Source organism: Calypte anna, chromosome 3 (assembly GCF_003957555.1).
Source record: "Calypte anna isolate BGI_N300 chromosome 3, bCalAnn1_v1.p, whole genome shotgun sequence".
NCBI lineage: Eukaryota > Metazoa > Chordata > Aves > Apodiformes > Trochilidae > Calypte > Calypte anna.
The window spans coordinates 80,897,561-80,923,345 of NC_044246.1; the positions used below are offsets into that span (position 1 = coordinate 80,897,561).

At 41.4% G+C, this 25,785-nt stretch overlaps 2 protein-coding genes across 4 annotated transcripts in view; both read left to right on the forward strand.

The window, feature by feature from the left end:
* The first annotated feature begins 460 nt into the window (after positions 1–460).
* RIPPLY2 (ripply transcriptional repressor 2) lies at positions 461–3,543 on the forward strand. The gene is made up of 5 exons (XM_030447563.1): positions 461–467; positions 627–938; positions 1,078–1,421; positions 1,579–1,643; positions 3,378–3,543. Exons 1-5 carry the CDS (start codon positions 461–463, stop codon positions 3,541–3,543), a joined length of 894 nt encoding a protein of 297 aa, XP_030303423.1.
* A 1,393-nt stretch (positions 3,544–4,936) lies between these two features.
* The window catches only part of LOC103529871 (cytochrome b5 reductase 4), a 39,410-nt gene continuing 18,561 nt past the window's right edge, over positions 4,937–25,785 (forward strand). Inside the window, exons 1-10 of one of the 3 annotated variants that reach the window (XM_030447268.1) lie at positions 4,937–5,065; positions 6,306–6,459; positions 9,775–9,875; positions 11,857–11,941; positions 14,984–15,022; positions 20,785–20,839; positions 22,373–22,430; positions 22,526–22,619; positions 23,180–23,212; positions 25,329–25,451. In XM_030447268.1, the coding sequence (XP_030303128.1) occupies positions 4,991–5,065; positions 6,306–6,459; positions 9,775–9,875; positions 11,857–11,941; positions 14,984–15,022; positions 20,785–20,839; positions 22,373–22,430; positions 22,526–22,619; positions 23,180–23,212; positions 25,329–25,451 (817 nt within the window). In that variant the 5' untranslated portion in view covers positions 4,937–4,990. The remainder of the gene's footprint in view (positions 5,066–6,305; positions 6,460–9,774; positions 9,876–11,856; positions 11,942–14,983; positions 15,023–20,784; positions 20,840–22,372; positions 22,431–22,525; positions 22,620–23,179; positions 23,213–25,328; positions 25,452–25,785) is intronic. The other 2 variants (XM_030447270.1, XM_030447269.1) reach the window with 2 other exon arrangements.

The following is a 25,785-nucleotide window of genomic DNA, read 5'->3' on the forward strand; positions in this document are numbered from 1 at the left end:
TAGGGTACAGTGCCTCAGTTTTGATGGTGCCTCAGTAACATCAGTCTTAAACGGGGCAATAAATTACCGGAGTTTGAAGCCCTCCTTCAGAATCTGGGTAGCTCCATCCCACTAAACCATGCTAGCTTCCCCAGTGCTGACTGTTTACTAGCTCTTATATCAGTGATTGCAAACTCGGAAACAAAAACAAACACACAAAAATAAAACGGAAATAAATATTAACATCCTTGGTGCCGAGGAACATGGAAATGGTACAAATCTGGCATAAAACCTTGCTCATGTTGTAACAACATATGAAGCTGGCAGCTTAATAAAGAATCGGGATCTCATGAAAAAGATTTAAAGGCGTCATGTTTCATTGGTAAAAATGTCCTATTAAAACAAACGAACAAACAAAAAGCCAACAAACCCCCCTACTATTCTAACTAAGAAAGCAATGGTATCTTAGAAGGAACGTGTCATGGAGCGTTAGGGGGGTGACGTATTACGAAATTATGAAACAAGGACCCTTCGAAGAAGGGTAATTTTCTCCAGCATTCCAGGGTGACATCCCTTGGTCTGTGCCTGCGCATCCTGCGCGGTCGCCGTCTTCCGACTCTTCCTTCCCCACCACGCCTCCCCCTCAGCCCCCCGGCAGCTCCGGTCCCGCCTGTTCGGAGGTAAAGGAGCGGCGGGCGCTACGGTCACGGTCCGCACTCCCGCAGCATTCCCTCCCCGCACGCCTTGCCTTGCCTTGCCGCTGGAGGGGGATAAACAAACACGTTTGGAACAACAGAAGGCCGTGCTCAGCCGCCTGACCCCACCGCCGGGCCGGGAGAGCGGCTCGGGCACGTCCCCGGTGCTGCCTCACTCCGCCGCCCACCTCCCCGTTCCCACAGGGGCTTCCCCCCCCCTCTCTTTCCTCCCCCGCCCCCGGCAGCAGCCATGTGTCTGCTCAAGTGCGATTAACACCGACTTGCTAATTCCTCCTCCCCCCCCTACCCCAGGGCCATTTGGGGCATGCACGCGTCCGCGCCCCGTGTTTACACAGCGGCGCCTTAGCGCGGAGCCTTTTTGTTGATGGCGCTGGCAAATAAGCCGGGGGAGGTGGGCTCCGCGGCGCCCAGCACTCGCCGCCGGCTATAAAAACCTCCGGGCCCGGGACGGGCAAGGCTAGGCGAGCGGCCAGGGACCGGCAGAGGATGGAGAGCGCCGGGATGGGGTGCGGTTGCGCCCACCGGCCCTCAGCGGCCCTGAGCCCGCAGGGGTACTTGCCCTTCTCCTCCTCTTCCTCTTCTTCCTCGTCCTCCCCCCGGTGTGGGGCGAGGCCCGGCCTGGCTCCCACCGTTCTGCCATTGCCCCGAAGGCCCTCGCCCTTCTGGAGGCCCTGGGTGCCCGCGCCTGATGAAGCGGACGGGCGGAGCGGCACCGGTCCCGCCGCGGTGAGTGGAGCGAAGCGGGGCGGCAGAGCGGCACGGCCGCAGCAGCGCCTCGGGAGTCGCGATGGGGCGGGGGATGCTCGGGGTGGATCTCCCCTCCAAGCCTCCCCGAGGGTTGGGTGCTGTGCCAGTGGGCTGACCTCTGCTCTCTCCTCTCCAGCCTCACAGCCCCCGTGGGCTAGCAGAAGCCTCCCGAAAGCTGGCGCAGTACACGCATCCCGTCAGGTAAGTGGCTGCCCCGGGCCACCGCCGGTCCCCGTGGAAGTGCTCCGGGAACCCGGTCCCTCGCTTCCGGGGACGGGAGAGAAGCCTTTGCTCGGCGGGGTGGTGCTAGGCTGTCCAGACATTGGGTCCCCCACCCCTTTTGATCCCACTCGTATCTTTATGTAGATGCTGGAGTGCCTTCGGCGCGACCTAGAGTGCGCCTGAACTGACAGGTCCTAGGGCAAACGATTGCCAAGGCTTGTGGGTTCATCAGATCTTTAGGATGAGATGCTGACAAGCTTTTGTGGGGTGGAACTCAAGTTATGTAGGGCTTCTTTTTATAGTGGCAGGGTTGGCTGAAACACCTCGCTACTCATTGCTGTGCCTAAGATTAAAAAAGGGAAACGGGACTGTGTTCCAGTGTTCTCATGGTGCAAGGGAAGCAAGTACAGGCATGGGAGAAAGTGGCAGGAGGAGAGGGTAATGGACTGACTAAGGCAGCACTGCTGAGACAAATACTCGTGTTGCTTACTGCTTTAAGGATAAAGGTAGTGATAGTATCTGTACTGTCAGTTCTGAAAGGGAACTAAAATAACTATAGTTGAATCTGCACTAAGGACTTGGATTCAGAAACACTAGTAGGCTTAGCAAGGTTCTTAAGGTGGCTGCACTGGTAGTTACTCCAGAGAAGATGGAAATTTCTTCTGAATCTAGGCTCAGATCTTAAAAATACTGATGCACAGACTATCTAAGCAATTGCACAGTGTGACTTTGTCGTGGCTGTTTCCGTGCTTAGGTACGAATGAATGCTTCAGGGATTTCAGGGAACACTGGGAATGGAGGCATGTTGGAAAGCAAATGCCAGTTGCTTTGTGCTGCAACGTTCTGTTAAACGGTAGCCTAGAAAGCACTTGTGTAATTGCTAGAAAGCCATCTAGCTCTGTTTCTTAATGCATTCCTATAAACAGTCTGTAATCAGCATTTAATTACGTGGGAATCTGCTTGTCTCTTAGGCCTTGGGATGTCTATTGTCTGTTTCTCTCAGCTTCTTCCAAACTGTAAGCAAAAGAGGATGGTAGTTGAAAAGAACAGGAACTGTAGGGTATCTCATACTTACATAGCTGTTAGCCCTTACTCTACACCATGATATTCTCAGTGGTTTTTTATTTCTTGATACAACACAGACTATAAAATTTACACCCATGGGGCATCATCTGTAATGAATCTGTAGTGTGATTCCTCTGGAAAAGGCAGGAGTTTCGGGTGAAGTATCAAGGTCTGATCCCTTTAGGCCTTTCACTTTGAGATTTGTCTCACTGTAAACAATGACCTGGGTAGGAGACCTTCATTAACAAAACTACCAATCCAAAAATATCTGTGATCCTGTTCCACACCCTTTATATTCCCTAGGAATAGTTCCAGTGAGGGTAGTACTACTTGGATCAGATCCCCAGGTCATACTGTCAATCAAATATTGTAGTCTTAAGTTTCAGATGGAGTGGATCTTGGGCTTTAGAGTAGTTTTGCTGCAAAACAGGCACTTTTAAGTCCATCTTTCTCTCACCAGATGAAAATACAGAATCCAGAGAACATTTTTTTCTATCTAAACGTAGAAAGAAGTTTAGGAACAGAGCACATAGGTAAAAAACTTTGTAGGATGCTTTGTCTTAATAGCATTTCACTGTTGTTTCTTCTGTCAGCTTTCCAGTAGAACATGCAGTAACAATAAGCAAACATACTGTATACTTGTTTCAGATTATTTTGGCCCAAATCAAGGTGCTATGATTATCTATATCAGGAAGCCGAAGCACTTCTGAAAAACTTTCCAGTTCAAGCTACAATTTCATTTTATGAAGACTCAGACAGCGAAGATGATGAAGATGAACTGGAACAAGATTCAAGAGCAGAATCAGATTGCTGATTGCAGGAGAGGCCAATATGACTTCTGAGACTTATGTTAACTTATTATAAAAATGTATTATAGTATTTTTTAAAATAATTTATTTGTATGTAAGTTATTCTTAATAAAACAATTTTTTTGTAATTTTATCTCAGCCTTTTCCTTTGTTCTATTCATGTCCTGGGAGAGTATTGTATAGTTTTGTTGTTTGTTTTTTTTTATTATTCTGAGGTCCTGTATTTTGTAGATCACAATTTGGACATCAATTTTAGGAGCAGAGAATGGATGCCTTTCTTTTAAGAGCTCTATGGGTCTAAGTTACATGACTTCAAAGTCAGAGGACACCAGGAGAGCTTTTTCACTGTGATTTAACAGGCTCCATGTGGAAGCATATCAGTGAATCATACTGGAATAAGTATTCTAATATTGAGCCTATTGTTACAATGGAGTTTCAAACGTGGAAAAGAGAAGCAGTATAGCTGTTTTCCAGATGGAGAGGAAGGTCCAAATCCTATTCAGATTACAGTGGTTCAGTTTTAGTTTTAACTATTAAGGCAAGGATTTGCTATCTCATGTACATTACCTGTATTGACATCAATGCAATATGAGACTTGTTTGAAAAGTGTACAACACCAAGAACTGAGAAAAAGACCAGAGTTTGGTTTTGAGAACTGAAGTCGAGTACATCATTCCCCAGACCAAAGCCCTTGAAGGGACAAATAAATCCAAGGCTTCAGTCGCAGGTTCCGGTACCTCTGTCAGGTACAGCGTGTAGGAACCTGGATCTGCCCTTGCCTGAGCGCTCCCGTGTATGTGTGTGTGTTACAGAATCACTGGATATGTGAGTGTGTGTGTGTTTTCCAGAATCACAGGGTGTGTGTGTGTGTGTGTGTGTGTGTGTGTGTGTGTGTGTTACAGAATCACAGGATGTGTTGCTGCTGGCTCAGCGCGCCAGGGGCACCCCCGGATCTCTCCCCCTGATCCATCTGCTCGCCGGCAGGGAGGCACCGACCCTCGCACACAGCTCTTCTCGCCACTTCGCCCTCACAGCCGGGGCCGCACCGACACCGACACAGCCCCTTACAGCAACCCGCGGCCTTCAGCACCGAACCTACCGCTGGGAGCCCCGGCCGTGCAACCACCTTCTCTGCAAAGGGGACGCAACCCCCGGGGTGAGTGAGGAAGGCGAAGGCGGCACACGGCGCTCGGCACCCACTCGCGCTGCCCTGGGCTGTGTGTGTGTGGAGCCGCCTCCGCCAGCCCCGCGATCCCGCGGTGCCAGCAGGGATATCTGCTCCCAGGCGCTTTTCCCAGACCACCCCACCCCAACAAAGCCAACGCCGCCGCTCCGGTACCGGTAGGCCTGAACCCCGCCCGTGTCCGGGCCCCGCCCGCCTCCGCGCTTGCGCCCTGTGCCGGAGCTCTCCGCCCGGCCGGCGGGGCGCAGGCCGGGTCCCGGGCCGGCAGGATGCTGAACGTGCCGCCGCAGGCCTTCCCCGGGCCCAGCTCCCAGCAGCGGGCGGCGGCGGGCGGGCGCGGAAAGGTAGGGACGGCTCGGTGGCTGCTGCGGGCCTAGGGTTGGGTCGCAGCCGGAGTTGGGGCCTCCCGAGTCCGGCGGGGCTGCCGGGGATCCTCGGCTAGGGGGGTGGAGGCCGCGGGTGCGGGCCGAGGTCCCGGCCCGACAGGGTCAGCGCTTTCCCCTCTTCGTTTCTGCCGGCTGCGCGGCCCGGCCCGTGTCCGCGGAGCTGCTGCGGTGTGCCGGTCGGCTCCCGGCTGCGGCTGGGGTAGCGCTGCCTCCGGCCGCTTCCCTACAGAGGTCTCCTCGTCCGGCCGCCGGCCCCCGGAACGCGGTTGCTGTGGCCGGGCCTCTGGGCGAGGAGGGGCTGGCTCCACTTCGTTTGGATGAAAAATCGTTCATATTTTAATGTTTTGAAAACCGGGTGATTACGCTTCCTGCGCTGCCTTCTCAGGCCTTCTCCCTTCACAGGGATTTCTCCTGTGCGAAGAAAGGGGCTTTAAATTACTGTGCTCAGTTTAAGTTTCACCTGTTGGGACTACTCTCTGGAGTAGTTTCGAGGGGTTTTGGGGTCTGCAGAGCTCACTTGGAAAGCAAATTCGTAGTTAGAGTAGCATGAAGTGATGTTGGTCCATGTGCTCTTTAGATTTCTTGATTCTGGTTTTGTAAGAGCACAATTACTTTTGCCTAGTTCCCTGCTAGATTTTGGATCAAAGGGGTTCTTAGCCTGTGGTGCTGCTGAAAAGGAAGGTGTTAGATACCCTAAAGATTTTGCTCTGACTTTCAGGTGGTCAATGGGTAATACATCCCTGATAAGCTCTGTCTTTAGCCTCAGCTTTCTCTGGATCAGATTTCCAGTTGTTCTAGAGCTTGGAGTAAGTCTTCATTGCTGTCCTACCTGGCTGTGATTTTCAGATCTCTTTCTTGCTTAAATTTCCAGGACATAATGTAAATGATGTGGATAAAAAACTTTCTACTATGACACCAGAACGTGGTGTGTATCTTGGAGTTAACTTGAGTTATTGAGGGAAAAGATCTTGGAGTTAACTTGAATTATGAAGGTAATTATTGAGTTCATGTTCAGTAATTCCCTTGCCTGGGTTACCATGTAGAAAGCTCCTTATGGCCTTTAGTGCTGTGCAGAGCCCCCAAGTGTCAGTGAAGAATATTAATTATTTCTTATTTTGCCCAAATCCTTGAGAGCCCAAGGAAATGTGTTGAATGGTTCTTTTCTCCTCTACAGTTAGTAATGTTTGTTATTTTTCAGGTACCTTTAAAACCAGGAAGGAGTCTTATGGATTGGATCAGACTAACTAAAAGTGGGAAAGACTTGACTGGATTAAAAGGAAGGCTAATGGAAGTGACTGAAGATGAGCTTGCTAAACACAACAAAAAGGAGGACTGCTGGATATGTATAAGAGGTTGGTTGCTGGGATGTTGCTGCTGCATTTTTTTTTACCTAGCTTCTCTCTTCTGTACTTAAAAAGGAAGCAACATAAACCAAACAACAACAAAAGTCAGGCCCCAGAACAAACTGTGTCCCTGTTACATTTAGGCCAGGTGTAATCTCAGAATAATTGGGCACAACTTTGTTCAAGTTAGAGATTTTGTGTCACAAAGGTTTTATTTGCTTCCAAGGCTTTTTAGAGAAGTCTTCAAAGGGTGCGTATTTTGCACCTATTTTATATCTGTATATGAAATTAATATAATAAAAGTTTTTTAGGTGATGCCTCAAATAAACAAGGGGTTAGCAAGAACAGGATGTTGAAAATGCTGATACCTACTTGCACTCCTCATTCTTGGAGAGCTGATTATTCTTATCAGTTGACTGGTTTTAATGATTGCTTCATAGCGTCCTGAAACACATAAATAATAAAAGTGTTACTTAAACCTGTAGGATGATCTTTGGAAAATAAAAGTGCAAGTCCACCTATTACTTCATAAAAGTTAGTAAGGCAAAGGACAGTTGCCACACAGAGCAATTGTAATGTGTATCTAGCATACTAAATATCAGTGGTAACTCAGCCATTTTATTTATGTTCTTTGCTGAAAATTTAGCTCAAAAGCTGAAAGTATTATGTCAGTTAACAATGTGTGAAAAGTAGTATGGAGTAATAGCTGTGGCTAGAAGAGTATTTTCAGTTTTGAAAATTAAATTCCTAGTGCTGTTACAGAAAGAGGTAAACTGTTTGCTCTCAAGTTTAATAATTTAGAGGCTAAAATACATTAATATCACCTTATATTTGGTATGAGATAAGAGCACTTCTGTGAATCTAGATTAAGAAGATCAGAGTAACTAATGTGACATTTCTCTAGAGAGAGTGGTTCACTTAGTGGTAATTTTGATCTGATAAACGATTGTTGCTTGACATAATGTCTCTGAACTGCAGAGAAAGAAAGTTCAGAATTTCTCCATGAGTGTGGCTGTGGTTGTTTTGCCTTTTAAAGGGGATGAGCATGAAAGTAATTGTAAAATGTCATTCAGTACTGGCTTTTGAGCAAAACAGGATTGTTAATGCCCTGCCCTGTGTGCTGCTCTTGCACATGCCAGCAAAACTATAGTGGGAGGAGAGCTAAAGAAAACTTATTTATTGTGGAAATCTGTTGGGTTTTTTCTCTCTCAAAAAGACACATCTACAACAGCAGATGGAACCACTGCTTAAAAATGCTTCTGTTTTGTTTTTTTAATTTCATTTTTAATATTCTATTTCTTAGACTACATCTCTGAGGTTGTTTTTTACAAGAACTCCATCATGCTGCATCTGTATCTGTCTTTAAATTTTTCTGTCTGATGCAAAAATACAACATAACTGAGAATTCTGGTAGATTGTCTGTAGACCTGACATGTTAAGACCATTGTGGAAAACCTAAATGGGGATTCTGCCTTGGTAGTTGTAGTCTGCCTCCATAGAGAGAACAGAAATTGATGAGAGGAGTGTGAAGTAGATGAGGAGATAAATTAGTTCAAAAATCCAGTGTGATCATCATCAAAGAATGCTGTTATATAGGCCACGTATTTCTATAAAAAGTAGGATGTCAGCAGGGTTAAAAAAAGCTGCAAAGGGTATAAAAGTGAGAGTTCTTTTGCTTCTGGAAGTGGGATGGTATATTGGACGTTTGGCTACTATTTGGGAGGTCCTGTTTATTTTCTCACATTTTACCACGTGCAGTAATCAGTGCTGCACACAAGATGGCATAGTTAATGCACTCATCAGAAGATTAGGCCAGTAAAATATGCAAAGGTCTCTAATTTATTGTCTGGGGTGGTTGTTCTTGCCAACCAGGATTGTCCCTGCTCCATGCTGAATGAATGAACTTCAGCTTCTGAAGTGTTAGAAGTTATTTGTTAAAAGTTTCTAATGAAAGCACTAGCACAGTTCCACTTCTGGCAGCATCCTCTTTTGGTAATGTGTATTTTCAAATACTCTGGTAGGTAGGCCTGCAATAGTCCCATTAGCAGCAATATGTCTTTAGTTAAATGTGTTTATGGCTGCATTCTTCAGGCTTTTATTAAACTGGTTGCATAGGAACAATAACTAGAGTTTCTAATTTCAGATTTGTCAGGAGGTGTTGTTTTATCTCCCTAGAAATTGGAAGAATAGTAATCATGTAGAAGCCCTTCTACCAGGATAAATTTAATACCAGAGTTGTAAGCCTTTAATGAGCATTTGCTATGTTTAGGTTTTTTGTATAGCTGAAGCTGAAAAATGGAAGTTTTGTTGCTGATGGTAGCAGTTTTACTTTATGGGAGACATGACATTCTAGTAGGCATTTTATTCCAAAGGTGATGGCTCATAAGGAAACAACTATGATGGTGCTTTAAGAGTCACTTAGTTGGAAAGGAGAGTGAAAATAATTCATTTGTCCAGTTCTGGGCCCCTCAGCTCAGGAAGGATATCGAGGTCCTGGAGCAGGTCCAAAGGAGGGCAACCAGGCTGGTGAAGGGACTCAAGCACAGACCCTATGAGGAGAGGCTGAGGGAGCTGGGGCTGTTCAGCCTGGAGAAGAGGAGGCTCAGAGGAGACCTCATCGCTCTCTACAACTCCCTGAAAGGAGGGTGTAGCCAGGGGGGGGTTGGTCTCTTTTGCCAAACGACTTTCAAGAAGACAAGAGGGCACGGTCTTAAGTTGTGCCAGGGGAAGTTCAGGTTGGGTATTAGAAAGAATTTCTTCACGGAGAGAGTGATCAGACATTGGAATGGGCTGCCCAGGGAAGTAGTGGATTCTCCGTCTCTGGAGATATTTAAAAAGAGACTGGATGTGGCACTCAGTGCCATGGTCTGGTAACTGCAGCGGTAGTGGAGCAAGGGTTGGACTTGATGATCTCTGAGGTCCCTTCCAACCCAGCCAATTCTATGATTCTATGATTTTGTTAACTGGGTCAGTTTTATGCCTCTGTTCAAGCCAGACTCTGGTTCTTTTACTCCCTTGCTAGGATACAGTATGTTCAAGGGTTAATTTTGTTAAAGTCTTAACCTTGCAGGTTTCTTCAGGAACAAATGGTATGGTATTGTAGAACTGGTCTTTCTATGTAGTAAGATATGTCTTGTGCTCTATGCAGTTGTGTAACTTAGATTTCTATTTTTGGAAGGTCACACTGTTTGTTCTAATCATGTCTACTGTTTGCCATTAGACTGTTTAGTATGCAGTAACCTTTTGGCTGGTTTTGGAGATAGGAGTGGTTTTAATGGTTATAGAAATGCTGCTCATGTTTCTTTATTCTTTTTTTTTCTGCAGGATTTGTATATAATGTCACACCATACATGGAATATCATCCTGGTGGTGAGGATGAACTAATGAAAGCAGCAGGAACTGATGGTACAGATCTCTTTGATCAGGTGAGGACAATAGGTAGTGAATGACACTTGGTTACTGAAAAGTATTTTGAAAACAGCATGTTTTCTGATTATAAAATGGTTATTTGAACATTTTCAGGTCTAATAAAAAGCAGGAGGTCAGAATGGCACTTATGGATGCTGAAAGAGGCATGTAGTTGAAAATTTGTACTAAAGACAATAATTGTTACTTTATGTTGTTGGAATGATGCTACAATTTCAAGTTTATGAAACTAATTTTTAGTAGAACTAGCAATAAAGCTCTCAACAACTTGAGGTACCACCTTCTTAATAAGTTATTGCAATAACTAATTGCGTTAGTTGGAGATGAATTTTCTTCTCAGAGCTTTAACTTTTAGAAAAATGCTTGTAATATTCTTTTGTGGCCTCTGCATTATCAGTGAACAAAGTACTGAAAAAAAAAGCTGGGGCCACTATTAACTGATTGTGAATAAATAACAAGATTTGTTCTTTTCCTTGTTTAATGTTTCTGGAAATACTCAAAAAACAAAGGGCTTGCAGAATTGGTGTACTTTCTGTGAGGAATCACTTGCAAATGTGTTGCTATAAAACATAATTCACTGAGCTGGTATTTTTTGGAAACAGACATTCTTTGAGTTTCTCTGGCTTACAAAAATTGTTTAAGAAACTGGGAAAGAGCAGAAAGGAAGTTCTTGTTTCTGAAACGGAACCTGAATCTCTTTGGGGTTTGTACATTAGAATGTTATGCCTTTATTTGCAAAATATGTTTAAAAATTGTTATGTTTTGGCTTTGTTAAGTTTATCTGTGGGTAATCGTTTCACAAATGAAGTACTGCATTCTGGCATAATTCTCTGGTTTCAAGAAATTTGGAGCTTCTTTTCTAAAAAGTGAATCCAGTATTAGGTTGTGTCCTGGAATTCTATAGCTGCCTCACTATCAACTATTGTGTGATGTACTCTGAAATGGGAGACAGGAAATCGGGAATATTTTGGGCATCCTTCAAGATGTTACAAAGTTTAGATAGATAGTTGCTACTTTTTAAAGTTTGCTTTGTCATGGGAGTGGAAAGCAATGCTCAGATCCTTAAAATACGCCATTCACATTTTTGTTTCTGGCTGATCTTTTCCTGGTTTGGAGGCCTTTCTCTTACTGTCCTCTATGGTTTAACATTCTGTGCCTGTCAAATACTGATTTTTTAGAGTTTGGTAGAGTTTCTCAAATTTCTGGAAAAAATGACTCATTCAAAATCCTTCATTTCTGTCTGTTAACTGTAAGGAAACTACAACTTGTGGATGGGATTCTTCATCTTGTCTCCTTAGCTTGTCCAGTTTAAAGGTCTAGTTTTAAAATCTCTGATTAACATTCAAATTTGTCAGATAGCACTTAATTTCCTTTTTCTCTACTTGTGACATTTTTCTGGATGCTCTATCAGAACTGACTTTTCTGCCATCCATTTCCTCTGCAACTTCTCCAGTTCTGGTCTGCAGAGCCACTGCTTTATCTTCACCTTGACTTTATAAAATAGGTAATTTCCAACTACACTGGTGATAGTAAGACAAACAAAGAGAAATACACCAACTTAGGAGGAGTGTTTGTGTTTCTAAACTACTATTCTTTGTTTCCTTCATCACTTTACCCTTCTCTTGTATCTAACCAAGGCTAATTACCACTGGGGTAAAGATAAGGACTTTATGCTATTAATCACTAAGTTTACATTATAAAAATGTTCAAGGTTCTGAATATCTGATACCACAGAGCATAAAACAACTGAATTAAACTATTGTCACTTTTATATGGTACTGTTTTTTCATTTAATTCAGTGCTACCCATAATAGAAGTAAAAATAAGTACTTAATGAATGAGTGACTGTGTTTGAAAAAAAAAAACCTGCTAAATGAATTGCAGTAGCCTTTGTACATAAATGTACTTTCCTATTTTAGTGCACAGAGCAACATAGTAAGAATTGCAAATTTTGTGATAACCAATTTTTTAAATATATAGGTTCATCGTTGGGTCAATTATGAATCAATGCTGAAGGAATGTCTTGTTGGGAGAATGTCTGTCAAGCCTGTTGCTGCTCCAAAAGGTGAGGATTTTAAGAATGAAACAATTTCTATTATGTTTTATTTCAAAGTCGTGTGGAAATTAAGAGAACTCCTGAATCATCATATTTATGAGGAGAGTCTCTGTTCTTGCACAGAAATGAATGCTATTATTTATATTCTGTCTTTTCACATTAGATACCTGAAGATAATATTTCATGTTGAACTTTTAGAGTTAATACACTCCTACATTTCTTTTGGTTTTAGTCACCAGAAAATGGACGTGTGTGCATGTTATGTGCATATGTATATAGAATTTTGGGTTTGTTTTTTTTCCCCCCAAGACCTTTCCTTCCTCTTATCTCAGGGGACAGACTATCATAGGCAGGTCTCATCTTGAAATTATTTTAATAATAATAAGTCATTATTTTCAATCTGGTGATTTCAGCAACAGTCATAGGTCTGGCAAGTTGCAAATGTATTGAGATATTTGAGTCCATTTTATGGGCAGTTATCCTTTATGGAACACTTTAGTGGGTCCTTTAGTTTGCATTTACTTGGAGAAAATTTTTCTGAAACAACAGACTTCTCTGAGCTGAGACAGCAAGAGATACAGTAGAATCATTAAGGTTGGAAAAGACCTTCAAGATCATCAAGCACAGTCCAATGTACTGTAAGGATTTCTTCTTTCTTTTTTGCCCCTAGCAGCTATGGTAGTCCACTTCTGCTGTTCACTTTCTCTACTTTTCTTCATATTAAGACTATTCTATCCATTTTTCTGTAGTAAGATTTGCAGGATAAAAGTATAAAACCTGTTGCCAGTGTCTCTTTCATCTGCTTCAGGCTTTAAAAAAGAAGTAATTTTTAATTAATTAAGAATCAAAATGATCAGACTGAATTTGCTGAAATTCTTCACTGTAAAATTATCAGCTTACTTTGCTTGAAGGTTACGTGTGCTCCTCATCTGACTTAACAAAATCATGATTGACTAACTTCACTGTCAGCCAGCAGTAATTCCAGTTTTGCATTCTTCCAGAAGACCATATTCAGCAGAGTTTCCACTTGAAAATAGAAGAACAAAATACTAAGTTGAGTGGCATGTGTTTGAATATGATTAAATGGGTCCTTAAGCATACAGGAAAGACAGGACTTCAAATTATAGGATACTTTGCTTTCTTTCTGTGGCAGAGGGTGAGTGTTTGGCAGCAGGGCAAGCATAGATACTTGCTGTTTGATACAGTCTCAGTACACTGTGAGTAAGGCAGATGTAGCTTTGTTGGGACATTGCTGGAAAATTTGTTTTGTTTTTTGTGTCTTGTTTTCTGGTGTTTTCTTGGCAGCTGGTACAGTTATTTTCTTATTGAACTATCTAAGGAAGCTTAAGCTTGTCCTTGAATATTCTAGGATGTTTTGGGTTTTTTTAGGGGACTTTTTTGAAGACACTGGTGATAGTTAATATTTTACCAACTTGTCTTTTGGGAATGCTGCTTTATGGTGTGGTAGTTACTAATAGGAAATTGTGATGCGTGTGTTCTGTGGTGTTACAGTGAAGTTGTGCACATGTAGTGTTTGTACTTGCTGAGAAGGCCAGTGCAATAACTATAGGAATACCCAAGCCTGTAAGATATAATTTCAGGATCTCCCTCAACAAACCCATGCAGCATTAAGCTGCTCACCTTCCCTTCAGGTTCTCAGCTGTAAATGTCAGTGTGAATGTTAGTTTCTTGTCTGGTATCTTTTAATACTGTTAATACTGCTTGTAGACACACGTTAGTATATGTCCCTGTGTTTCTTCAGTGATAACATAACTTGGGAGTCTTGGGAGTGGAATGCACGTTGTATTATTGTTAGTTCAGTGAGGTTAGAGTGAGAGCCATGGTGTCATCCAAAGAGGAGAGATAGAGCTGTGACTTGGAAATGCTTCAGACTGCCCTTAAAATTGTAATGCTGTTTTTGGTGTAGTGTGTTAAAATGACAGTAGACTTCTGAACACAAAAATTACCTAAATACCTTAATCACAAAATGAGTTTTTGTGAATGACTTCCTTATCCTGCAGAAAGCTTTAAGTGGTGCAAAGAAGAATATGCAAACAAATGCAGCATCATTTTGGGTGAATGGTGGCATTAATCCTATGGAGTATTTTGTATTTATTTTACAGTAGCACAACATGAATACCTCTGATGAAGGCAATTGTTGGTCAGCTCTGAAGTCATGCTGGAGTACTGTATGCACTTTGTTCCAGGAGCTTTCCCTTCACTTATCTTATTGTGGCATTTTTCCTCTTAACATTGGCTGCAGTGATGCTGGAGCACTGGGGAGGATTCCCAAGAACAGGGGAGAAATTCTCCTTTTCATTGTCAGAAAAGGGAGCAGTAGGAACACATGGGTTTTTCCCACTTCCCTGAGCCTGAGTCCTGTAAAAGAAACTCTCAGTTGGACCTTCATATTGAAACATTCTGAGATGGGCAACAAGGAGAAGGCAGAGTTCTGGGTGCATCCACAGAACTGACACTGTGTAATTCACCTGATTGGTCCTGATTGGTCTTTTAACTTTTTTTTCCTGCTAGTAGTTGTTTGGAGTAGTTGCAGCATACTCTATAGTTAATGAAAAAATAAGTTAATAATTTCTCAAATAATTTGACAGAAGGACCTTATGTGAAGATTATTTTTTCCCTGGCTTTCTACCAAGGACTGGGTTTAGATTTCCAAGGATTGGGTTGGTCAGATTCAGTGGCTGCTCTGTGTTGTTGTGAGGCAAGTGTCATCAGAAGTCTGTCATGTTTAATGAGCTTCTTAATAATTAAGCTGGTAATTGCACAATATAATCTGCATTTGTTTTGAGCTGCCAGAGTTCTAGTGTTTCCTACCATTCAGTGCTGTGCAACTTTTGGCATTTTTTAACACAGTATTTTTCAAGTGCTGCATTTATTTGTGTCTGTTTGATTTAGGAAGCATCCTGGTCAATCTAGTAATGTTTTGGAAGGTTTATTTGGAGATCCTTAATAGGACTTTTTTTTAGTATGATGTGTATGAGTACTGTGCTGTAACTTCTTACTGTCGTGCTCGTTTTTTCTTAATGCTTATAGAGATTTCTACTCTGTCTGAAGAGAAGAAACAGCTTAATGGTAAGTATTCATCTGGAGTGAGGTGGGGAGTGAATCTTAAATTTATTTGAATGTTATCGAAGAAGCAGTGTTTATCCAGACTTCTGCTTATCTCTATATTGGAATTGAATGTTGAGGCTCTAGTGAACTGTGGAATGTTGCAGGAGGCAAAATCCTAATCAGCTACTGTGAATTCAGTGTTTAAAAGTATTTAAAAAATGCAGTATAGTAGTATAGGTAAGCAATTATATAAGATGAACAAGCTTTCTGCTGGAGTTGGGCAGGACAGATCACAGATGACTGTGTGCAGTGAAGTCTGCCAGTACAAAATTGCCAGGCTTTTTGGTCCTTTTCTGTACCAGAAAATCTGCAGTGGCCATGGAGCTGGCATAGCAGAGACAAGACAAAATCTTGAGGAACACTTAGAATTAAGTTTCTTCTAAAAGCTGGAAGGTCATCACTGAGAAATGAGTTGAAAGGGAATTGAATTAGCTGATCAGGGCATGACTGAATTACTTGAGAAGTAACTGTGAGAATGAATGACTGGGCTGACAAGTGGTGTAACTCTAAGAGAAACAAGTATAGTCCTGCAAATGTAACAAGAGGTTGTCAGTAGTCCTTGTAGAGAAAGGGAAGCATTCAAGCCTTCCCTGAGCTCAGCGCTGGTGAGGCCACACCTTGAGTCCTGTGTCCAGTTCTGGGCCCCTCAGTTTAGGAAGGAGATTGAGGTCCTGGAGCAGGTCCAAAGGAGGGCAACCAGGCTGGTGAAGGGACTCAAGCACAGACCCTATGAGGAGAGGCTGAGGGAGCTGGGGCTGTTCAGCCTGGAGAAGAGGATGCTCAGGGGAGACCTCATCACTCTCTACAACTCCCTGAAAGGAGGGTGCAGCCAGGGGGGGGTTGGTCTCTTTTCCCAGGCAACTCTCAGCAAGACAAGAGGGCAGGGTCTTAAGTTGTGCCAGGGGAAGTTTAGGTTGGATATTAGAAAGAATTTCTTTACAGAGAGGGTGATCAGGCATTAGAATGGGCTGCCCCAGGAAGTAGTGGATTCTCCGTCCCTGGAGATATTTAAAAAGAGACTGGATGTGGCACTCAGTGCCATGGTCTGGTAACCGCAGCGGTAGTGGATCAAGGGTTGGACTTGATGATCTCTGGGGTCCCTTCCAACCCAGCCAATTCTATGATTCGATGATCATAATATTATAAGAGGTTTCCTAAAAGAATATGGATTATGAAGTCCCATCAAATGAGGTGTTAGGAGAGGGTGTTTGTTGGTAGAGCAAATAAACTGAACACCTGTGAAGGGAAATAATAGCGTTTTTAACTCAAGGCTGACCTATTGGCATGGAAGGGAACAGGTACAAATCAGTCATGGAAAAGTCCAGGCCGAATCTTTGAAAAGGAGTCTAGAGCAATCAAATTTTGGAGTGTCAGGAGGAGCAGCATCTTAAGATGAAGCTAGAGAAGTGCTCAGAGTGGTGTCCCTGCACCACCAGCAAGTCCAGGTACAGTGAAGGGAAGATAGCTTGTTCATGATTTCTCTGGTAAACTTGAGTTCTCATTTGTTTTCTTTTTTTCTCATACTGTCTTCCTTGCCCTCCCTTTGTGTTCTTTGAATGGTGTGTTTGATTTATAAAAGGCAGTTTATGTTTTAGTACACACAAGCACTGACCTACACAAAATATTAAACATCATACAAAAGTAAGCAAGGTGATTTTACTTGTTCCTGTTTTACTCTGTAGCCTTATAAGACCTAAACTTTGACAGGGTCTGCTGCCTGACTTTCCTTTTTTTTTCCTTCAGCAATGAACAAGTTAATCTTGCCTTGAAGGATTAGAGGAATTAGTAAGCAAACTCTGCTTTATCAAAATTCTATCACTAGCAGCTAGGAGTCATTAATCAAACAATTAACATTTTGAATGCAAGAAGATGACTAATTTTACCATTTATTTCATTGGATGGTAAGAAGGACTCTTGATTATTTTGATTCATAAATTCATTAAGTTTTGTGCTTATCTGACTGTCCAGAGTATTCCTATGCATCTTTCATTTACACAATGGATCTATGTAAAGAGAAGTCATATTCCCTTTCTTTTCCATCTTGCTTCCCCTCCTGGCAGTAATGTTTCTTGTCCAGATTACCTGACTTGTCAGGAGACATAGGAAATTACTCAGATGGCACTTTCCAAAGAAATTGCCAAAACACTAATGTTTTCTTGTAGTCAGTTTACGTGTTTGGCAAGACTTTCTTGACACGAGGAGAGGTCAGTTTGTGAAGTTAATTTCCTTAAGGTTTTACATATTCAGTGGTTGTGTCTCAGTGCTTAGCTCTTGTAAATTTTAGTCAAAATGAGTCTAGAAAGAAGCCTGTGGCATGAGCTCTGATTTTTTTGGAAGTTGCTGGCACTAGTGAAGATTTGTTTTTCCTATCAATCTAAAATGTATAAATAATAATTGTATTGGAGTGTGCTCAGATCAGTCAACTTAAATACATTCTTGACTTCTGTGAACATCAATTGTGTGTAATGTTAGAGGCAATTAAAGCTGAAATTTTCAGAATATGTTGCCAGTGATAACTGTCAACATTAGTTTACACCCATGGCCTTTTCAGCATTTGAGTTTCATACAAAAGACATCAAAATTTCAAAATGCTTCCATTACTAAATCAAGCCTGAAAACTTCCTGTTTGTTTGAAAACAAATGTGTATCAAAGATGTATTTTTTTAATTATTTTTTCAGCCTTCTACTTTTGAGGTATACTGAATTTTTCTTTCACCCAAATTATGATGATGATGATTTTTGTAATGTTAATAGTAAAGAAAAAAAAAAGATTTGGCACCTATCATCTGAAAACAAGCTAGTGTTTCAGTATATATGCACATCAGAGCTTGAAAAAACTTAGTTTAGAAAAGGGTGATGGCATAAGAGTTAGAGCTGGAGTTTCAAATACAGAAAACTAATATTTAGCATAAATGTTCCTATCCTGTTTTTCTTAGTAGTATTTGGAGTTTACAAGTATGTGTCAAGCTTGTTCTGAACCTTCTAAAACCAAAGAAAATGATAATTACAGAAAGCTTTCTGAGCATCCTGAAATAGTTCTGATTAAATGGAACATCTGGAGCTTGTTCAGTCCATTCACCTGCCCAGCACAGGGTAAACTTTGATACTGGATCAGGCTGCTCATGAGCAACCCCACCGTTACGGGAAGCAAAGATGTGTGGTATTTTGGTTTCTCTTGTTTTCCTCCTCTTCCACCCCCCATACAGATTAGCAGAATCTTCTCTGCTACTTGTATATTTCCTCTCACCCTTGTCCAAGAGGAGTCTGTACTTCCTTCTCTTCAGGTAGTTGAAGACTGCTGCTGGATTTCCCCTGTAGCCTTTTCTATAGGCTGAACACTCACAATTCCCTCAGCCTCCTTTTATATATCCTGTACTCTAGCTGGGGACTATTTAGTGGCCTTGCTGTAGACTTAATCTGTTATATCCATGTCTGTCCTTCACTTGGCAGCTAAAACTGAACACAGTACTCTAGATGTGGTCTCACAAATGCTGAACAGAGAGGAAGAATCTCTTGCCTTGAACTGATTGCTATGTTCCTGCCCCAAGAGATGTGGTCTTCATCACCATAAGGATGCAGTATCTGCTCAAGTTCAGCTTGTCTACCAAGTCCTTGGAAGGTTTTCTGCAAAGCTGCTTTCTAGTCAGGCCTCCCACTTGTCTTGTTATGTCAGATTTTAATATTTTTTCTCAGGTGCAAAATTTTGCATTTGCTTTTGTGCTTCACAGAGCTTTTATCAGCTCATTTCTTCAGTCTTTCAGGGTCCCATTGAATGATAGCCATAATCTTTCTTATTTTGAGTGCTTCCCATAATTTGTTATTGCTCACATACATCCTGACAGCAGGACAATGTGTGCCTTTCTGGTTGCTAATGATGGCATCGAACAGTATTGGCATTCCCTGTTCCCTAAGAAATACCAGCTGTAACTAGCCACCAGCTGGATTTTGTACTGCTAATCACACCTTTTGTGACTGGCAGTACCACTAATTTTCCATTGAGATTGTAATCCACTTCCCAACCTCAGCTTTCTCCAATGTGACTGTGCGGATAATGTGAGAAACTCTTACCCACTCACTTTGCTCTTCCATGGATTCTGCAAAGCAGCTCCTGGAACAAGCTGAAGTTTGCTTTTGTGAGATGCAGAGCTGAAATTGTGCTCTTCATCCTGGTCACCTTTAACTCCTTCATTTCATGCCTGCCATCAGCCTTTGGCTGTACCACCAGCTTTTCTTTACTTATGGCCACCATGACCAGCACAGAGCCCTGTCCTTAATTGGTTTGTTGATCATCTGGATCGTTGTCTTTTTATTGCAGTGTGAATTCTTGTTTTTGCATAACATCTTACAGTATGTCAGGGTAATTCATAAATAACTTGGTTTGCCAGAATGTTTTATTTTGTTAGGGCTGTTCATATATTTCTGCTGACCTGCAAAAGCAAACAGGAGTTTGTATGACCATGAATTCCCATTATTCGTGGAGACCAACCTAAGCATATGTGCTCATGAAAGGCTTAGCCTTTGAGAAGGCTTTTCTCATTAGCTGATTGGTTTTCTTTTGCAATGATCTGACTGCTCTGCTATTTAGCTTCCTTGGCTGTTGCAGATGGTGTGTACTTAAGGGTAATTAAGGATCAAAGAATAAGTAATTCCAGTGAATTTTAATTGCTTTGGGTTAATTCCCCATCTGGAAAATTAAATAGCTTTGACAGATTGGCTTAGACCAGAGTGGCTGTTTTCATCCCCACATGGTGGAGCTACACAATTACTGTGTTTAAGCTTGTAGTCAGACTGCAAAACTTACTGGTGTTTAGAAGATAATAATCGATATAATGGAGAATTTATTATTTTATGCATAGCTGCTTCAGGTTTGTTACTTTAGTCCTCTGCCTAACCACTGTCACAGAAAATTCCTTCCTCTCCTGTTTTACAAACCACACTATATTTCAGTCAATTCAGCTTCCTCCATCATGATTCTGTATGATTTCATTGTGTTAAAATTGATGAAATATTGCAGTTAAAGCTTTTATTTGTCATGTCTGCTTAGGTTTTTGGCAAATGTGTTCCATTTTTATTAGACCAGAGTTGATGTTTTCAAAGACTGATCAAGTATTGTTTTCCAGAAAAGGCTTTTTCAGGACTGTTTGATGTTATTTAATAATTAAAGTGAATAGCTGAATACTTTAAAAATTCCTAGCAAAGTGTAAAGTAGAGGGATTATGGCTGATATTTTTGCTTGACTGACAGACATGAAATTTTACTTGTGAATTAGGTTAGCCTAGATGTCCTAAATTGAATTTGTTAATAAATAAATAGTTTATATGTAAATAAATAGTTCTGTTAGAGAAGATTCATTTAGATAACTTTCTCCCATGCTTCAATATTACAAAGTGTAAAAGCACAAGCTAGTATCAGGTAAAGCTGAAAGCTAACTACATGTAGCAGAATGGCTACATCCACAGGTTCTGTGGTTTATGGAACTCTTAATTTCTCAAGTAGAACTTGTATTCTGGAAGTCTGCTTCGAAAGAGAAAGTTCTGAATAAAAACAAAATTAAATAAGTACATAGGTACTTCTGGCTGCCTGTGCAAATAAAGCCACTAAATGTTGTGGAGGGGTATTAAGATCATTCAATTTCAAAACAAACCAAACAAATAATCTCTGGTTATGCTATCTATTCAGTGAGCATCACGGCAAATATTTTAATAACATTCTGCTCTTTGTAGGTATGCTTCCTGAGAAGAAAGCACAAGCTGCTTCTTCTAAAGATTTAATTCCAAGGTAAGTCTTTCTCTTTAATTGTCTGTTGAACATTTTTTTTAATAATTCTGTGCAGTTCTTAATAAAGGCAGCAACTTTTCCTGTGGTTAGTTTTTGATTTTTCAGCTCAATGAGTCACCATCCCTGGAGGTATTTAAGAGACATACAGATACAGTAGTTAGGGATATGGTTTAATTAAGGACTTGTCAGTGTTAGGTTAATGGTTGGACTCCATGATCTTGGAGGTCTTTTCCAGCCAAGGTAATTCTGTGATTCTTGAGAAAATTGAAAAGTGATTCCTACTGGGCTGATTACTTTTTTGGCTTTAGTTAATTTGTCCATAAACATATGAGTTGGCATGCCTTGGAAAAGTAATTCAAGCTGGAATATATTAAGATATGATTAGGTATATTCAAATTTCTGCAATGTACAAAGTGAAACAGGCCCTTAAACCCCAATGTGATATGCTTGCTGTTGTCACTGAGTTATTATTTTACTCCATGATGCCTTCAGTTGCCAAGGTTCAGTTTCTCACTTTGCATCAAAATCTCCTATAACTGTGCAATGTCTGGGCTAGTTACATGCAGTCATATAAAACATTGTGGCTTGTGAGCAGCTGACACATGGCTTATCCTCTGGAGTGCTCTCCAAACCTTGCTGTCTTTCTTCCCATGTTTGTTTGACATGTTCTTGATGTGTGACTGGAAGGTGTGCAGCCTGGAACGTGTTGGCTACCAGGAGTGTTTGCTGGATGTCCATCCTTCCTCTCTGTCTTCTTTTCTGGTCCAGGAGTCCAAGCAGCAGACAAAAGTGTTTAGGACACTGGGGAAGGGAGGAGGCAGTAGTAATGCAGATGTGAGCAGTTAACTTTTGTTGTGGGGACAGAGTTGACTTTTACTGGCTGGGATTGCAACCCAGATGGAAGTCAAATGAAAGCTACAGATGTCTGTGGTAGAGAGCCAGGCATGAGATTGTCAGATGTATGGCCCTATGAAAACAGGTAGAGAAAGGAATAGCTTTTCTGAGGTTGGGTGGGTAAGATACTTTTTGGCAACTATAAGGCCGTACAAACAACTAGCATATGAAGGCTTTTTGGTTTTTGCCTTACCTTGGATTTATTACAAGGTTTGTGCAGCTTGGGAGCATAGGAAAGTAAAATCTTGATTTGGGGAGATGAAGGGAACTGTGGTTTTGTGTGTAATCTATATCTCTTGGAAGCCACCCTGGCTATTAATTCTGTTGTTTGAGGTCAAGATTTTAATCATCTTGTCAGGAAGGTTAATATATTGCACAAAAGATATATGTGGTTTTGAAGTAAATGAACACCAGATAATTTTAGCTACAATGTGCTAACAGGCTGTATAATTATACTGCTGTTATTTTAGTAGTCTTTTAAAAATTATTGCCTCCTGACTTATCTCTTAAAAATAGTAAATAATGTATTTGGCTTGTAAATTCATGAAGGAAGCTCTACTTGAAAACTGCTGGTTATATGCATACTTTGGTATGCTCAAAGAAAGTACGTATTTTTATCATAACTGTATTTTTTTACAGTTATGACTGGTTCCAAACAGATAGCTTGATCACCATTGTGATATACACTAAGCAGAAGGTAAGCGTATTTTATGAAAAGGAGAATTAAAAGACCCAGTTGTGATCCAGCTTGAGTTCTGGGAGAACTTAATTTTTTTTCCTTGCCTATGAAAGGGTATGAATGCAGAATTGGTGATAGCTGACTGTCAAGACAAACGATTAAGGGGAGAGATCATCATGGATGACCATTCCTATCTTGTAGAAGTTGGTAGGTACTGTTATTTTACATTGGAAGTACTGAACTTTAGTTCTATTTTGTTAAAACCCTCTCACCAGACCATATGCATTTTATGTATACCAAGTCCTATTTTATTCCTCTTTCATTAGAGATGATTAAAGTACCTTGATGTAAGGTAATTCTGTTGTTTATCAACTTAAATCTTCATTTGTTTAGCATGTACTTAATTTTTTACAGATGCAATAGTGTAGTAAGGAATTGATGTAGGTATTGGATAAAATTTTTCTTCAAGTGTGTTTTCAATGACTATAAAATGCCCTTATTCAAAAAGGGCAAGTGGAATGTTTTTTGTAAGTGCAGTTGGTAGCTTTACATGAGTTGTTAAAAGTAACAGAAAAAGTTATTCCTTTCTGTGTTATGTATTAGTCCTGTGCAAGTCACAAGTGACATTTTAGGGCCAGATAAAGATGTATAGGGTTCTAGGCTCATTAGTTCACTCAGTATTCCTAGCCTTAAACTGTATGCATTTACAGTGACTAGAATGTAATTTTGGTTTTAATTAACATGGAGTTTGTTTCTCATAATTTCAGACTTGGATCATCCAGTTCAGGAAGACGTGGCTGGTAAGTTCTGTCTCTTACAGCACTTCTGTATCTTTTCTAATATCAGAATGTGAACTTCAATTAAATTTTCTGACTTGTCAGATACTTTACAGTTTTGCTTACTGCTGGGTCTGACACAATCAATAAAGTCAAACTATAAATTTGAGTAATGTATTTCTTTTAATTTTAGCATTGGGGCTTGTAAAAGTATTAAGTTGATGGTGCTCTGATGCCTCTGAGTATGACTAAATGCTAAAACAATTGGAAGTTAGTTACATTGTGTATTTGTAAGCTGATTTTTGCTTAGGCTGGGATTTTCTTGGGTTTCATTATTCACTCAAATGGCCTTGAATCATAGAATTGCTCAGGCTCGAAAAGACCTTCAAGATCATAAAGTCCAGCCTCATCCTAAACCTATTACACTATTCCTGATGACCCACCACTAAACCATGTCCCCAGGCACCACATCCACATGATTTTTAAACACATTTAGGGATGAAGACTCAACATCTCCCTGAGGAGCCTGTTCTGATGCTTAACAACCCTTTCTGTAAAGAAGTTTCTCCTGATATCCAACCTAAATCTCCCCTGATGCAACCTGAAGCCATTTCCCCCTGTCATGTAATCTGTCACCAGTGAGAAGAGACCAGTCCCACAGTCACTACAACCTCCTTTCAGATATTGGTGAAGAGTGATAAGGTCTCCCCTCAACCTCTGTTTCCCCAGATTATACAGCCCCAACACCCTCAGTTTCTCCAAACCCTTTGCTAGCTTTGTTATCTTTCTTTGGACTTGCTCCAACACCTCAGTGTCCTTTTTGTATTGAGGTGCCCAAAACTGAACTCAGTACTCAAGATGGGGCCTCACCAGTGCTAAATACAGGGGCAGTATCACTTCCCTGGTCCTGCTGGTCACACAATTTCTGATACAAGTCAGAATGCCTTTAGCCTTCTTGGCCACCTGGGCACATTGCTGGCTCATATTCAGCTGACTCTCAATCAATACACCAAGGTCCTTTCATGCCAGGCAGCTTTCCAGCCACTCTTCTCCAAGCCTGTAGCATTGCCTGGGGTGGTTGTGACCAAAATGCAGGACCTGACACGTGGCCTTACTGAGTTTCATACAGTTGGTCTCAGCCCAATGGTCCAGTCTGTCCAGGTCCTTTCTGCAAAGCCTTTCTACCATCCAGCAGATGGACACCAGCTTGGTGTCATCTGTGAACTTACAGAGGGGGCATTCAGTCCCCTCATCAAGATCATTAATAAAAATGTTAAACAGGAGCGGCCCCAGCACTGAGCCCTGGAGGACACCACTCATGGCTGGCTGCCAACTGGATTTAACTCCACTGACCCCACCTCTTTGGGCCTGGCCATCCAGACAGTGTTTAACACAGCAGAGTATATGCCCATCCAAGCTGTGGGCAGGCAGCTTTTCCATGAGGATATTATGGGGGATGGTGTCAAAGGCTTCACTGAAGTCCAGGTAGACTCCATCCACAGCCTTTCCCTCATCCACTAAGCAGGTTCCCTTGTCATAGAAGGAGATCAGGTTTCTCAAGCAGGATCTGCCTTCCGTGAACCCATGCTGACTGGGCCTGATTGTCTGGCTGACCTCTATAATGGTTCTTGAGGTTATCTGTTCCATGACCTTCCCTGGCACCGAGGTGAGACTGACAGGTCTGTAGTTATTAGGATCCTCTTTCTGGCCTTTCTTGAGGATGGGTGTCATGTTTGCCAGTCTCCAGTCCGATGGGACATCCCTGGTTAAAGAAGAGAGAAGGTAGTAAATAGTGATAGTTACCAGTTTCCAGTAAATGAGGAGTCTGAATTGATAACCATTCTTTTTGACTGGATGAATTGTGAAGCTTTTCACAATGTATTTCATAAATAAGATACATTAGTTCCATAAATTAAGATACATTAATTATGCACATTATTTTAGTGTTGTTGTTTTAAAACAACTAAAACATTATAGAGAGATCGCTGGAAGTACATTTTTAATTAAACAGATTAGTTCTGTGTGTCTTGAGAAATGACTAATTCTAAAATTTCATTTTAATGGAGGAGTAAAATTATAGGGTTTCTTAGTTTTTCAAAATGTAAACAAAAGTAACAGTGTTAAACTTTTTCTCTTTTAGTAAATATTGCTGAAAAGGTTGGGAAGGTAGAGATTACCTTAAAGAAAAAAGATAACATTCATTGGAAGATGCTAGGACAGCCCTTGGAGAGTCACAACACCTTTAAAAAATGCACAGACAGGGGTAAGCATTTTCACAGCCGTATTACCAGCTATTTTAAGACTTTTTTGAGCTTGTTAGTTTTTTTGTTGGTTTTTTTTTCCCTCCGAGAATTTTCTTTTTCTGTAGTCAAGCCTTCGTTTCTTTCAGGTATGTTATCTACTCTGGTTGAAAGCTGCTCAGGAGTTCTCCTTCAAAGGGTTCAGTTTAGAGGGTTTTTTTGTTTGTTGGTTTTTTTTGTTTGGTTGGTTTTTTGTTTTGTTTTTTTGTTTTTTTGTTTTTTTCTTAGCTTTGGTGTGCTGGTTTGCTTTGTCCAGTTTGTTTTGTTCTGCAATTGAATTGGAGGTCTTCCCGGTTT